Here is a 16,379-nt window from a genome sequence, read left to right as displayed (position 1 = left end):
CTATAGACAATTGTCAGAATGGAATGGAGTTTAAGAGAGAGAGAGAGAGAGAGAGAGAGAGAGAGAGGGTTTATCATTCACTTGAAACAAACTAGGCCATTTCTGGAAAAACATATGGTTCAGTTTTATTTTAATAATTTGCTTGCACGTAAGAGTGTTTAGCATTGGGAATAAACCAGAGGAGGGAGGACCCAGACAAAACCCTACTGGACAGGCAACCCTACTCATCGAAACCATGCCACTTGATTAAATGACAAACCACTAGACTATAAATAAAAACACATTTTTCAACTTACGTCTGCCCATAGTCTCTTCCTCCTTTTTCTTCTTTTTTTCATCTTCATTTTCCTTTTCATTCCTTTGATTAAAACGGGTTTGGGATGTACTAAAAGTCCGTCTTCCTGAAAAATAAAAAATTCAAACACTACTGTACAAACACCATCAAAATTATCAAATTACAAACATAAAATTTGAATTGTTGAAGGTGAGGCGGGGGAGCTCCAAATTCTAGACAAACAAAATTTGTGAACAATTGATCGACAAAGTTCTGAAATATGAGCCCTGGTTAAACTAGAATAACTTCATACAATATCTCAAGGTGACAAAATTCAGTTATATCCCAAAAATTAAAGAAGATATAATTTGTTGGAAAATGAAATGAAATGAAATAGGGTTTAGTGTCCAGGTGCCACCAGGCTAATTAAGATGGCATACGCCATACAGTGAGCTATTAGGGAAATTTAGGCCAGGCAGCAGTGCTAGGACCTACTCTTATCTTGAATGCCAACAGCCAAGGGTTCTTTTATGCGCATGCCATCTTGTTTTTTAATCCCATCCGAACAACTATACATTGTCCCTTGCCAGGCCCTCTGTCCTGAATCTCTGACAATGGGAAACAACGCTGGAAAATCCCAATAAACCTTCTCAGCCAACACCAAGATGGATCAATTGACCTCCAAATTAGCGTGCCAATGTATTACTCACTGAGGCACCACAGCTACCTATAATTTGTTGGAATAGTCTTGCACAATAGAAAAGGTTTTACACCAAATGTCATTTTACACAATATTTAAAGTGGCATTATGTAAGATTTTGATAAAGAGCTGACAGTTCTCAGTATAATAGTTCAAAAATAGATAATGTAAAGGGAATATTTTGAAAATTTCAGTAAAACAAGTCCACTCTAAGCAGAGATATAAACAATACAATTATAGTGTAGCCTCAATTGTCATTGCTACCGTTGTTACGATAATAAATGAAGTCTGGATTATCCATTTTTATGGCTAATCATCAATCACTGTTGAACCACAGATCGGATATAAATCTGTTTAAAATCTAGACGATACAATGGCATCGAGAGTTGACTATAGTCTTGGTAAGTTAATTAAACATACATTATGTAAGAGCTAAATCTGCCTATTGCAGGTCTTTCTTTACATTATCTAGTTTTTAACTATTATAGTGAGAACTGCCAACTCGTTATCTAATCTCCCATAATGTATCTTTAAGGTCTAAATAATAAAGAAAGGCAGAAATAGCTCTTGTATAATGCCTGTTTAAAGAGTGTATTTTTATTTTATTGTTGTGACCTTGTATAAGATCTAATTCTCTTACACCCTGATATGACATGATTTATCTCAGGTCTGACTTTCCTTATAAGGAGCATATTATAAATCATTAAAGTCCCACTACCATTTGAGTAACTTCAAGTCAGCAAAGTTAACACTGGCAGAAAACCTTGAGGTTTGGACAGACGACCCTACTCCTTGTCATGTACAAGTAAGGAATCGAAATCATGCCACTTGACTCAATATGACAGTCCTTGCGATCAAACGCACCCCCACCCCCATTGTCCATAAGGATGTGTGCATTTAAAGAATATGTATATATGTATATATATTTTATCTTGTAACCTTGTACAGTACCTATGTCAGGTATATGAGTTTATCTATATATCTTGTGTCAAGTGATAAATGAAATGGGGTTTAACGTCCTACTGCACCAACTAGGCTAATGAAGACAGGCATGAGGCATACAGTGTGCTATGAAGGAATTCTTGTCCGAACAGTGGACCTAGCACATACTTTTAGATCGAATTCCAACTGTCAAAGGTTCTATTACTTGCACGCAAATGTGTACAAAGGACCTCAGATTTTCCTCTCATTTGTATGACTATACGTTGTCCCTTAGCAGGCCCTCAGTCCTACACCACTGACAAGGGGAAACCATGACAGTAAATCCTGATAAAATTTCTCAGTCATCACTGGGATCGAACATGGGGCCTCCACATTAGTGAGCTGAGCCAGCCTCTCACTCACTGAGCCACCATGGCTCCATCAATTGAAAATAACATCTGTAAATCTATATGATCAAGTGATAACAGCGTATGTACGTAAGACAGAATAAGCCTTTAAAGATGTTAAATCTGCCTATTGTAGGTCTGTTTTCTGTTTTCAAATTGATTATTTAGATATTTATTCACATGACAAGCCTATAATTAACTCTCTACATCATCGGAATGGCCGAGATTTGAATGGATTTGAACATCGCAAGATTAAAAATAGCCAAAGGTTCTGTCCATTCATAGCCAAAAATTCTGTCCATCAATAGTCGGAAAATTCGGTCCATCAATAGCCAAAGATTTTGTCCATTCATTGATAAAGATTCGGTCAATTCATAGATAAAGATTTTGTCCATTCATAGATAAAGATTTTGTCCATTTATAGATAAAGATACGGTCCATCAATAGCCAAAGATTCGGTCCATTCATAGATAAAGATTTGGTCCATCAATAGCCAAAGATTTGGTCCATTCATACATGTAGACAAAGATTTGGTCCATCAATAGCCGAAGATTCGGTCCAACAGAAGAAAGCATAATGTCACAATCAATGATGACAGAGCAAAAATTGCTTCATTAGTTGGTTATCGTGTACTATTGATAATAGTTTTATAACAAATAAAAAATAGGTCTGCCTCTGGCAAATCAACATTTCTTACTTCATATTATTCATAACAGATTATTTGACTGTTATTGATTATGATAGCCAATGAGTAACAATACTGTTTTTACTTGCAGGTCATGGGACCTAAGGTTGGGCTAAGTTTGATGCAACACACGAATTTATTGAGTTTCAAGGCAGATGTGACATCAATGATTAAACAATACATGAGAAGGAGAGAGAGAGAGAGAGAAATGGGGTTTAACGTCCACTCGACACAAACTAGGTCATTTCGGGACTAACATATGGTTTAATTTTATTTACATAATTCGCTTGAGCGTAGGGGTCTTTAGCAGTGGGAGGAAACCGGAGGACCCGGAGAAAACCCACGAGGTTGGACAGGCGACCCTACTCCTTGTCACATGAGAAGGAGGAGAAATAAGTTTAACATTCCCAACAATCAGGTCATTTTGTGACAAACACGTGGTAGCTTAATTTTATATTTAGCAATTTGCGTATAGATCATTATAAGTGGTTAAGACAGGTTACTCTTCTCCTGGTCATGGACAACCGCAGAATCAAAACCATGATTGCATTGAGGTAACAGGCACCAGACCACTTGGATAAATAAAAATAAAATGAAATGGGGTTTCACATCCTACTTTTCTGCAACAACTGGGTTAATGAAGACGTGCATACGCCATACAGTGTGCTATAGGGAAATTTTGTCCGGACATCAGCACTTCGATCTACTTTCATATTGAATTCCAACTGTCAAGTGTTCTTTTAAGTGCACATAGGATCTCGGTTTTGTCAGATTCTCCGGTCTGCACCGCTGACAAGAGGTGAAACCACACCAGAAAATCCAGAGTTAATTTCTAGACCAACATTTCAAATTAAATCCCAATCAATAAACATAAGCAGATCTGGATGTATCTGAACTAGAACCTGATATGTGTCGGACAAAGACGGACATATAATATAAATATCGGTAAAAAAATTGAACAAAGACAAATCTGTGTTGGACACAAAGGCAGGCACCAGAGGGTTGGTACCTGGTATTGAGGCAAGCATTGTTGACAGATGCCTAATTTCCTGTCTTGTGGATCCATGGTGGTTCAGTTAGTAAGATGTTGGCTCGCTAAAAGTTCATCAGGATTCTCCGGTGCAGAAACGAAGACCTGCCAATGGAGAGAGAGAGAGAGAGAGAGAGAGAGAGTTTAACCTTCACTCTACACAAACTAGGTCATTTTGGGACTAACACATGGTTCATTTTTATTTCAATAATTCGCTTGCGCATAGGGGTCTTTAGCAGTGTGAGGAAACCAGAGGACCCGGAGAAAACCCACGAGGTTGGCACGTACAACCGGGGATTCGAAACCACACCAGTTGACTCAATGACAGACCTTATGATACCATTCGGCCATCCAACCCTCCCACCTGGCAATGGACAATTGTATTGGCAGGTGTATCACACACATATATATTAATTAAGTTAGTTATTAAGACACCACATCAATATTTTTAGATTATATCATATTATTGCCTGTTTTAATGAAGGCTACTAATATATACTTATTATATTAATGGCTGTTAAATACTAATAAAATAAGGTTGTTGATAACACCTTGATCATTATATATGACCTCTGGTTCAAAGTATATCACATAACGCAGACTACATAATGCAGACTGCTATGGAGACAGATGTGCAAGACAAAACGAGGGCATGTGACCATGGAAGCAGCCGTCAATCAGGGCTACAGCCATAATGACTACAATCTTTTGTTATATGTTATGTTCCTGTGTGCTGTATTGGTTGTTAGAACTAGAGATGTTATGAGAGAGAGAAATGGGGTTTAACGTCCACTCGACACAAACTAGGTCATTCCAGGACTAACACATGGTTTATTTTGATTTCAATAATTTTCTTGCGCATAGGGGTCTTTAGCTGTTGGAGAAAACCGGAAGAGATGTTATGACTTTTAATGTTTGTTCCTGCATTGGTGAAATAAAGAAGTTAAATCCACATTCATCGTTATCATTAGATCCTTTGTTACACAATGTACAGTCATTTCCATGGGTTAAAAAACTGCAGTTTCGTGTACACATTGGTAGCTGCCGCTGTCTTGGCAAAATTTCCCTCATAGCACACATGGGTGTGCACGTAAAAGATCCTGGCAGTTGGAATTTGATATAAGAGTAAGCTGTACTAGCACCGCTGTCAGGGCAAAATTTCCCTCATAGCACACTGTACGGCGTATGCCCGTTTTCATTAGCCCAGTAGGAGTAGAACAGGCTTGAATATTAGGATAAATTCAGAAAGAAATCCTAGTAAAAATATCAATTCAAAGAAAATACTTTTATTCAGGTTAAAATACATGTGAGAAACAGGCTTCCCTCATTCAAGACTTGTACGGTGGTTCTAATGGAAACCATACATTGCTAGAAAAAAATCATCCTTCTTCAGATCTTGACAATATGACATGATGTTGTAATGAATTTAACAAGAGCCTGTTTTCTAGCTTATGGGTATTCTTGGTATTTAAGGAACATCAAATTATTTGTAAAATGAATAAAGAAGAAGAAAGTAAAGTGAAAAAGATACCCCGTTAGCAATTTCAGAAGAATGAATGGTTTTTATTAAAATGAGACGTTTTAATTAGCAGCCATGTTTCTGATTTATCATTTGGAGAAGAACAAATTTTAAAGAGTTTCAGGTCACTAGCGGAAAGGTTTAGATTTGAGCCAAGCAATGCTTGTTTCTTTTAATAATCAGGTGAGTCTATTGTTATTCTAAATATAGTACACATATTAAAACCATAACCTTAATTAATAATGGGGTTTCCCAATTGTATAGATGTATCAATATCTTTACACAGTCACAAGTTTCTAATTAATGAATATTTTTATCCACCACAAGTTTCTAATTAAACATGCATTATGAAAGAGGTAAATCTGCCTATTGCCGGTCTTTCTTTAGGCCTGAAATGTTATCTAAATTATTAATTAGACAATAAAGACTTTGTTAGTTATCGTGATAGCGCCAAAAATGACAATCGAGGCTACAAAAATATTAAAATAAGGTTTTCTTGACTTAGAGTGAAGCAATTTGACTAAAATTTAAGTGAGAACTGCCAGCTCTTTATCTTATCTTCCATAATGTATCTTTAATGATGTGATTTCCCCTTTTCACAGATTATCACTGAATAGTGATACTAATTTTAATTTCTTTCTCAAATTTTATTTAAAACATTAACTACCCCCTATTGTGTAATTAATTTGACGAAGTCAGTGGCAGTTGTCCAGGATGTTATATAACGACCTACGCACTTAACGGGTTAAAGAATGCATAATTTATTTCTTAACTCTAAATTCACATGTAGAGACAAAATGGCTGATATTAAGATTATAAGCCTGTCTGTCGATACTTTAATATGTTCACATTCTGATTTAAAGTCTATAAAGTGATTGGCTTAATGAAGAATAATCTTTGGGTGCCAATAGGCTTATAAAGAGACATCTCGAGCAAGGGATATAAAATTAACAATACAGTCAGACCAGTGCCAATCAAGTGTCAAAAGCTTTTACTTTTTTATGGTTAAAAGCTTATTAACAGATTCTATTAATTAAATTTATATATTAATTTAACTTCTTCGATTTGATTTGTTACAATATTTATAATCCATAATTCTATCTTTAATCTGATTTGTTGATTTAATCATTAAGAGATCAGAAAGAGAGAGAGAAATGGGGTTTAACGTCCACTCGACACAAACTAGGTCATTTCGGGACTAACATATGGTTTAATTTTATTTCAATAATTCGCTTGCGCGTAGGGGTCTTTAGCAGTGGGAGGAAACCGGAGGACCCGGAGAAACACCACGAGGTTGGACAGGCGACCCTACTCCTTGTCACGTACAACCGGGGATTCGATATTAAGAGATCAGATCAGATGAGATAGGAGATGAAATATGAATTAAGGCAACTGCGAGGTAGTCAGGGGTTAAGAAATGAAATGGGGTTTAACGTCCTACTGTTCTGCTCCGAACTGGGCTAATGAAGATGGGCATACGCCATACAGTGTGCTATGAGGGAAATTTTGCCCGGACAGCGGCACTACGGCCTACTCTTATATCGAATTCCAACTGTCAAGGGATCTTTTACGTGCACGCCAATGTGTACACAGGACCTTGGTTTTTCATCCCATCCGAAAGACTAGACAGCTGTCCTTGTCAGGCTCTCCGTCCTGCATCACTGACAAGGGGGAACCACACCGGAAAATCTGGGTGAACTTTCTCGGCCAATGCAGGGATCGAACAACCAACCTCGAGGCGATGGTTAAGACCCATATATTAACCCTTTGATATGATTTGTATATCATGTATGTTTAAGTAATCATGTATGAATATTGTAATAACAGCCATAAGTTTCTAATTAATGATGGGGTTTCCCCTTTTCATAGATTGATCAATATCTTTACACAGGCACAAGTTTCTAAGTAATGATGGGGTTTCCCCTTTTCAGAGATGTATGACTATTGTTACACGGCCACCTAAGTTTCTAATTACATGTAATTATGTGGTTCTCTCTTTTCACAGATATATCAATATTAGTTTCGTTACACAGCCAAAAGTTATTAATTATTAATGGCAAATATAATAGTTTGTAAGATAATCAACAAGAGAAAAATTATTTATAGATGTGAGACAATAATGCTCTGTTGATTAGTTGAACATGAAATGACGTTTAATTTCTCAACAATAAGAGAGAGAGAGAAATGGGGTTTAACGTCCACTCAACACAGACTAGGTCATTTGGGACTAACATATGGTTGTTTTTTTGTTTTTTTTGTTTTTTTTTAAATTTTATTTCAATAATTCGCTTGCACGTAGGGGTCTTTAGCAGTGGGAGGAAACCGGAGGACCCGGAGAAAACCCACGAGGTTGGACAGGCGACCCTACTCCTTGTCACGTACAACCCGGGATTCGAAACCACTCCATAGATAGATAGATAGAAATGGGGTTTAAGTCCACTCGACACAAACTAGGTCATTTCGGGACTAACATATGGTTTAATTTTATTTACACATTTCGCTTGCGCGTAGGGGTCTTTAGCAGTGGGCATGTGTCATACAGTGGGCTAATGAGGACAGACAAATGTCATGCTGTGGGCTATGAGGATGGGCAAGTCCGGCATGTGTCATACAGCGGGCTATAAGGATGGGCATATGTCATACAGTGGGTTGAGGACGGGCATGTCATACAGTGGGCTATGAGGGTGTGCATTTCATACAGTGGGCTATGAGGATGAGCATATGTTATACAGTGGGCTATGAGGATGAGCATATGTTATACAGTGGGCTATGAGGGCGTGCATATGTCATACAGTGGGCTATGAGGGGAAACCTTTTCCTGGATAGCCATGTTTCTGTCTTCTGTTCACTAAGTTCAAGTTGTGTAAAGGATTTTTTTACCTGCCAGGCAATGCGTACACAGCATTTCTTTTTTTTTGTCCCATCTGAACAACTAGTAAACTTTCCTTGCCAATGCCTTCGCCCTTCACAACTGCCAAAGGGGGGGTGGGATCATTCTCATTCTCGATAAACACTGTACGTGGTTCCCGCTAATTACCAGAATCAACCAATTCTTAGAGGAGTATTTAAGCAAATAGTTTGTCTTAAAGTTTCAGGTCAATATATTGAGTTATTCGACAGTGCTAAGATTTTTAAAATAACATTACATAACTACCATAATTTAAGGAATTCCATTGTTCAATGTTTGAGTGGCTTGATGATTGTGGCCATCTTTTACCAACATAACTTTGCCACTTGAAGATAGCCTGTAATTTGTATACTTAGTGCCAACTACTTATGGAAAGTGAAAGGTTGTATGAACCTTGAGATAATGGTATAGAACTAAGATAACGGTTTCTCAGAGCCATTTATACACAATTCACCTGTCTGATTCTCTAAAATATAACTAACGACAACAAATTTGGGAAAAAATTTTATATTAAACTAAAAAAAAAAAGTTACCATATATAACTACTGTACAATGAATGTCAATCACATTTTTTATGGTTCTAAAAGCAAAAATTAATCTAATATGCATGTATATAAAGTGATTTACATTCCATATTTATTGTAATTTCTTTAGGAGCAGAACAGTAGGACGTTAAACCCCATTTCATTTCATTTCTTGTAATTTCTAATCAATGCTTGATGAAAGTCCAAATTTAATGGCAGTCGTTTACGTCTGCTCTGTCCTTTCTACAAAGTTGTTTTTTTTTATTAAAATTCAGCCATTTTTAATCCGATCCCTGCATTGGCCGAGAAAGTTCATCCAGATTTTCCGGCGTGGTTCCCCCTGGTCAGTGATGCAGGACGGAGGGCCTGACGAGGACAGCTGTCTAGTAATTCGGATGAGACGAAAAACCGAGGTCCCGTGTACACATTGGCGTGCACGTAAAAGATCCCTTGACAGTTGGAATTCGATATAAGAGTAGGCCGTAGTGCCGCTGTCCGGGCAAAATTTCCCTCATAGCACACTGTATGGCGTATGCCCGTCTTCATTAGCCCAGTTCGGAGCAAAACAGTAGGACGTTAAACCCCATTTCATTTCATTTCATTTCCATTTTTAATCACTTCTGCTTCCCAAAAGTCTTGTGGGTCCGGAATGGCGCTTGAAACAATAGATAGAGTGTTGTACCAATTTTTAAATCTTCGCATTGTGTCTTAAATATTTCATATTAGGATCCTATATTTTCATGGTAAGATACCAACATCATTATTGATTAAAATGGACCAATATAGGTGATAAATAGTGAATAGCAGGAGATAGTGTTTCATCTATTTAGAATATCTATGGTGTCTTTGGGAGTCATGGTGGCTATGTAGGTACAACGTTGGCTCACTAAACTCAAGGTCTCGTGTTCGATCCCTGCGTTGGCCGAGAAACTTCATTGGGATTTTCGAGCATGGTTTCTCCTTGTCAGTGGTGCAGGACCGAGGGCCTGGCAAGGGAAAATGCATAGTTCTGCTCTGACTGGGCTAATGAAGACGGGCATATGCCATACATAGTGCTACGAGGTGCAACGGCCTACTCTTATATCGAATTCCAACTGTCAAGGAATCTTTTAGTGCAAACCAATGTGTACACGGTTTTTCGTCTCATCCAAACAGTTGTCCTGCACCATTTGTGCTGAACAATGTCCGTGACAGGTGCCTTATTTCCAGGCTTGAATTATTTGCAGATAAGCAAATATTTTAGCAGTTATCATTTGATATCAGTGGTATCTGATACAGTTTATCAGTATAACACATTTAATTATGACCACAGTCTAGGATTTTAATCTTAAAAGCTCCAGTTTATCGGGTATGGGTCTGTCATTGAGTCAAGTGGCGTGATTTCGATTCCCCACTTGAACGTGACAAGGAGTAGGCTCGTCTGTCCAACCTTGTGGGTTCTCTCAGGGTCCTCGGGTTTCCTCCCACTGCTAAAGACCCCTACTTGCAAGTGAATTATTGAAATATAATTGAACAATATGTTAGTCTTGAAATTACCTAGTTTGTGTCGAGTGGCCATTAAATCCTATTTCTCTTTCTCTCCTCATTTATTGCCATTCAGCAACTGTGTAACTTATGTGGCTGAACATTTGTGGCTGAAATGTCCATCTACCCGTTTTATTACAGTCATGTAAAGGCTACAAAATATCTCTCGACTCTGATGCAAGAAATATTTCAAATCTTGGATCCTCATCACAGAGGAAGAAAACCAAATATATCTCCTCAAACCAATACAGTTTAATATCAAATCTAACACAGTTATATGGGACAACAATCATTCGTTTATCATACACAGACACAACATTTACACATATAATAAATCATTGATTGTTTTCCCATATAACTGTGTTAGTTTTGTTAGGTTTCCAATCATCACATGCCACTGAAGGATTACAGTTTATTTTGTTGAATGGAAGTATTTGTAAGACTTGCCACGAGTGCAAATATAGGCCTAAATGTATGTTTCAATAAAATATAGTCCTGCGTGTACGTTTCGATATATAAACTATTGGCCTACATGTACATTTCAATAAACTATTTATGGTTCAATAAAATATATACCTACAACATTTATAGTCAACGTGTACAATTGTACATTTCAATAAAAATATGTTTCGATAAAATGTAGTCTTGCATGAACATTTCAATATTGTTCTACATGTACGTTTCAATAAACTATTGACCTACATTTATGGTTCAATAAAATATACCTACATCATTCTCAGTCTACATGAACAATTGTACATACAAATGTATCAATAAATGTATTATTTCAATAAAATATAGACCTACATGTATGTTTCAATAAAATATAGGCCCACATCATAGCCTTAAAGATACATTATGTAAGATTTAGATAGAGAGCTGACTGTTCTTGCTATAATAGCTCAAAAATAGATAATGTAAAATGAAAATTTCATTCAAATTACTCTATTCTGGGCCAAGTTATAACCGTTTATAGTTTTGACTAGATGTGTGCAGTGTGGTAACCAGGGCACTGGTATATTCGAGACTTGGCCTTGCTTTCCCATTTTTAAATTAAATTTTTAAATGGCCAACCCTTCTAATCGATAGTTGATTATGGTTTTGTTTTTGTTAATAAATGTGTAATTAATAATTTATATAACATTTCATGCATAAAGAAAGACCTGCAATAGGCAGATTTAGCTCTTGCATAATGTATCTTTAAATACAGGCCTACATGTACATTTCAATAAAATATAGGCCTACATATTTCAGCTTTCAGACAAGTACTGTGCACTTTATAAATATATGAACACTATTTACATATAGGTCGATTGTCTCATCGGCCTTTTTAAACCTAGTGTATAAAGTCTATAGAGACTACACATTCCTTACAATGAAAAGCAAGCAGGCAAACAAGATTTCAAACTCTGATTGTGTCCTATATTGATCTACAAGAATTCAAGCTTAACATTAAGAGAGATCTCGTAGTTTTTTTTAATACACATATTTATGTAAAAATAAATTATAGATATAGCAGCCTACATACAATGAAGAGTTCACATAAATTATATATTTCCATCCCCCCCAAAAAAACACAATGACATCTGATTGGTGTGAAAATGTCAAATGTCAAATTAAAATAAAATGATAATATTAAAAATAAAATGACAATATAAAAATCATAAATAAATATTCCCAATGTAAACAATTATAACAATAAATGATTCACAAAGAAACTGCCTAATTCCAAATCTAAACAAAATATTTACCTGAATTTGCAATACAACAAACAATGTATAATATTTGGGTTGGTTTACACAGCTAGAGAGAGAGAGAGAGAGAGAGAGAGAGAGAGAAATGGAGTTTAACGTCCACTCGACACAAACTAGGTCATTTTGGGACTAACATATGGTTTAATTTTATTTCAATAATTCGCTTGCGCGTAGGGGTCTTTAGCAGTGGGAGGAAACCGGAGGGCCCGGAGAAAACCCACGAGGTTGGACAGGCGACCCTACTCCTTGCCACGTACAACCAGGGATTCGAAACCACGCCAGTCAACTCAATGACAGACTTTATGATACAGCGCACGCACGCTAACCATTCAGCCAGGAGAACATGAAAAAAATAAGACCCACCATTACTTCTTACACTTAAATTTGCATAATTAATGTAAGAGCTAAATCTGGCTATTGCAGGTCTATCTTTAGGCCCCAAATGTTATATTTGTTCACATGACAAGTCCTAAATCTTCTCTCTAGACCACTGGATGGTCGTGATTTCTTATGGATTGAAACATGATGGACATTTAATAATTTAATTTATAAATAGATAAACAAGACTTTGTTTACTATCGTAACAATAGTAGCAATGAAAATCGAGATTTCAAACAGTGATAACTTCGCTCGGAATAAAGAAATATGAGTGAAATGTTCAATATATTCCTTTTTTATTATCTACATATATGTTTAAACTATAATAGTGAGAACTGTCAGCTCCTTATCTGAAGGGCGGTTGGATGGCTGTATCATACGGTCTGTCATTGAGTCAACTGACGTGGTTTCAATTCCCCGGTTGTATGTAACAAGGTGTAGGGTCGCCTGTCCAACCTCGTGGGTTTTCTCCTCCGATTTCCTCCCACTGCTAAATAAAATTGAACCATGTGTTAGTCCCGAAATGACCTAGTTTGTGTCGAGTGGACGTTAAACCCCATTTCTCTCTCTCTCTATCACAGTTCGTTAGAATGGGATCAAGCTTTTAAAAGTGCAAGCTAAAGTTTTAAATAGATTTTTAACTTGTGTAAAAATACACAACAATACTTCAGTGACACACAGAACAAACAGTGACAGTGTTCACTGTATAGCTACAAGAACGTAGCTAAAAACATTGAGATATACTGATGTGTTTGTTTTTAGCTACGATTGGGTGATTTTAGTTCCAAGTGGCAAACTCAATATCTTTATTATTGCATGTAAGGTCTTAAAAATAAGACAATTTTATACTATTATGACTAATTAAACTTACACAGACCAATGTAGAGGCACAACTATCGCCTAAAACCAAATATTCGTGTTTAAATTAATGAAGCGTTGTTTTTATCCAACATACACCGCCATACATGTCACGTTTAAAAATGGCGTTCCTAGTAATGGCTTAATGCCTCGATTTTAAATACATTGATTTATACCCGTTTCATATAGGATTATATGATTAATTGTAGTTGGATGTGGCAGAAATATTATAAATAACAATAATCAATCTTTGTTTTGATGAAAAATATTGTCAATGTTGCTTACTGAGGCCCAATGTGATTTTTGTTGGGCTTTGCTACGTGGAACTATATAGCACCATCTCTTTATCTCGAAACACGGAGGGTTGAGCGATGAGGTTTGTTATCTATTCACTGTACAGCAACCTGATATATAAAATAACACATAGTCTGAAAGACCGGTGCTAATATACCTTCTGCTTATTTTAATCATGGAATTATCCCCCCTTAATTGATCTTTCTTGTTGAAGTTAAGGCCTGTAAAGAATGAAATGGCTTTTAATGTCCTACTTTGCTGGAAAACCAGGCTAATGAATATAAAGATTGGATTTAACGTCCATTCGACACAAAGAGGACTAAAAAAGACAGAAATTGCGTTTAACATCCACTCGACAAAAAGTAGGTCATTTGTGGACTAACATATGGTTTTGCATACTTAAATCCTGTGAACTCTGGGACAGTCCCTATAACTTATATAAATTTCAATTGACACGGTATAACCTTTACATACAAGACCTAATCTCTGTAGATCAATCAAATTCCCCTCGCAAAATCATTTAACAAATTCCTAAGTAACAAAACAATGTTGGATCAGCTGTTATACAGGAAAGCTGAATTTCTCTTTAAGTTAAATATTGATACTTTTAAAGTTCAAACTCTCAAGGTCATAGCAACCTTCAAAGTTCAAATAAAATCCATAATGTTTTTCAGAACATGAAATCATTCCACAACAAAATGAAATTATTGTACCATAAATTCTTTTATCATGAAACCATTCTACCATGAAATCGTTGTGAATCATCTATAAAAATTAATAGTGATCAACAAAAATGAAATGAAATGAAATGGGGTTTAACGTCCTACTGTTCTGCTCCTAACCTGGGCTAATGAAGACGGGCATACGCCATACAGTGTGCTATGAGGGAAATATTGCCCGGGCAGCGGCACTATCGCCTACTCTTATATCGAATTCCAACTGCCAAGGGATCTTTTATGTGCATTCCAATGTATACACGGGACCTCGGTTTTTCGTCTCATCCGAAGGACTAGACAGCTGTCCTTGTCAGGCCCTCCATCCTGCATCACTGACAAGGGGGAACCACAGTGATCAACAAGTACAAGCATATGTATAGAAGCTGCAAACTTAAACATACGTTATGCAAGAGCTAAATCTGACTATTGCAGGTCTTTCTTTAGGCCTGAAATGTTTTCTAAATTATTAATTAGACATTAGTTAAATGATCCAGACTATATTCAACTCTCGATGCCATCGATACCTAGTGATGTTTAGTGGATTTGCATACATTTTGTGATGAATAATTTAACATAAAAAATGGCTTAACAAGATTTTGTTTATTATCGTACCAACGTTAGTAATCACCATCAAGGCTAGACTTCAGCATATTCTGTTTTCATTATCTGTTTTTTTTTAACTATTATACCAAGAACTGTTAGCTCTTTATCTAATCTTACCTAATGCCTCGTTAATATTCATAAATTTTGTCTGGCTTGATAATCAGAGCTATAAAGTACAATGTTCAAGTACCGGTAGAATCTAAATATTTTTTCAATGCCAGAGTATCAGTGTATATATCGGTATTTAAAAGAACATGTACCATCATATACATGTACTTTGATGCAGAGCAGACAAAATTATTCTATCTAGCAAAAACAACAATTAAGCCGATGTTACTATCAGTAAGACGAAAGCCTTGTGTATTCCTTGACATAATTAATTTTGGACCAGAAACTGGTCGCTAACCGCTACTCATCTTCTTCTTCTTGTTCTTAGGGTAACGCTCTTCGAAAAAGCCTAAGGCTCCGTCAATTCATGTCGATTGACATGAAAATTGGCATGCTTCTTCTTTGAACAATTCTGCATCGATTTGGTGAATTAGATTTTTGAATTTCATCCAACATGGTCAGTTCCTGGTCCATAGTTCAATCGTACTTGTTTATTGGACGAACGACTTGGTGGGTTAAATATTTTAGTCTAAAATCTATGTTTGTTTAACTGTATCACCAGCTGAACAATCCCAGCCAATTTATTTTAAAAATCTCAAGCGACTTACATAAAAAACAATATGTGGTAGTTTAAAAAAACAATCAATCAGTTTACATGACACAAGATGTTGAAATCTTAGAACCAGAACTATCCTTTTAGTTCTTTTAGTTCAGCCCTATTTGCAAGTTTTGACTTACTGGCAGTGAAAGACTAGAAAGACAGGAGAGAGAGAGAGAGAGAGAGAGAGAGAGAGAGAGATGGGTTTTAATATCCACTCGACACAACTTGGGCCATTTTGAAACTAACAAATGGTACAATTTTAATTCCATAATCTGCTTGTGCGTAGAGGGCTTTAGTTATGGTAGGAAACCGCAAGACCCAAAGAAAACACACAAGGTTGGACAGGCGACGCTACTTCTTGCCACATACAAGCTTGGTATTAAAACCATGTCATTTGACTCTATAACAAATGTTAGGATCTGAACTGCTCGAGAGCGAGAGAGAGAGAGAGAAATGGGGTTTAACGTTCACTTGACACAAAATAGGTCATTTCGGGACTAACATATGGTTTTTAATTTTATTTCAATAATATGCTTGCGCGTAGGGGTCTTCAGCAGTTGACTCAATGACAGGCC

The 16,379-nt window shown here is 36.5% G+C and overlaps 1 protein-coding gene across 1 annotated transcript in view; it reads right to left on the bottom strand.

Annotated features, from left to right (window-relative positions):
* LOC126816849 (paraplegin) overlaps window positions 1-16,379 on the bottom strand; it is a 61,749-nt gene that overhangs the window by 17,665 nt on the left and 27,705 nt on the right. The window contains exon 4 of the mRNA XM_050543623.2: window positions 297-401. Coding sequence (XP_050399580.1) covers window positions 297-401 — 105 coding nt within the window. The remainder of the gene's footprint in view (window positions 1-296; window positions 402-16,379) is intronic.

This window comes from Patella vulgata, chromosome 3, assembly GCF_932274485.2.
Source record: "Patella vulgata chromosome 3, xgPatVulg1.2, whole genome shotgun sequence".
Lineage (NCBI taxonomy): Eukaryota > Metazoa > Mollusca > Gastropoda > Patellidae > Patella > Patella vulgata.
The sequence above is the reverse complement of the archived record's forward strand: the minus strand, read 5'-3'. Positions and strand labels throughout refer to the sequence as shown.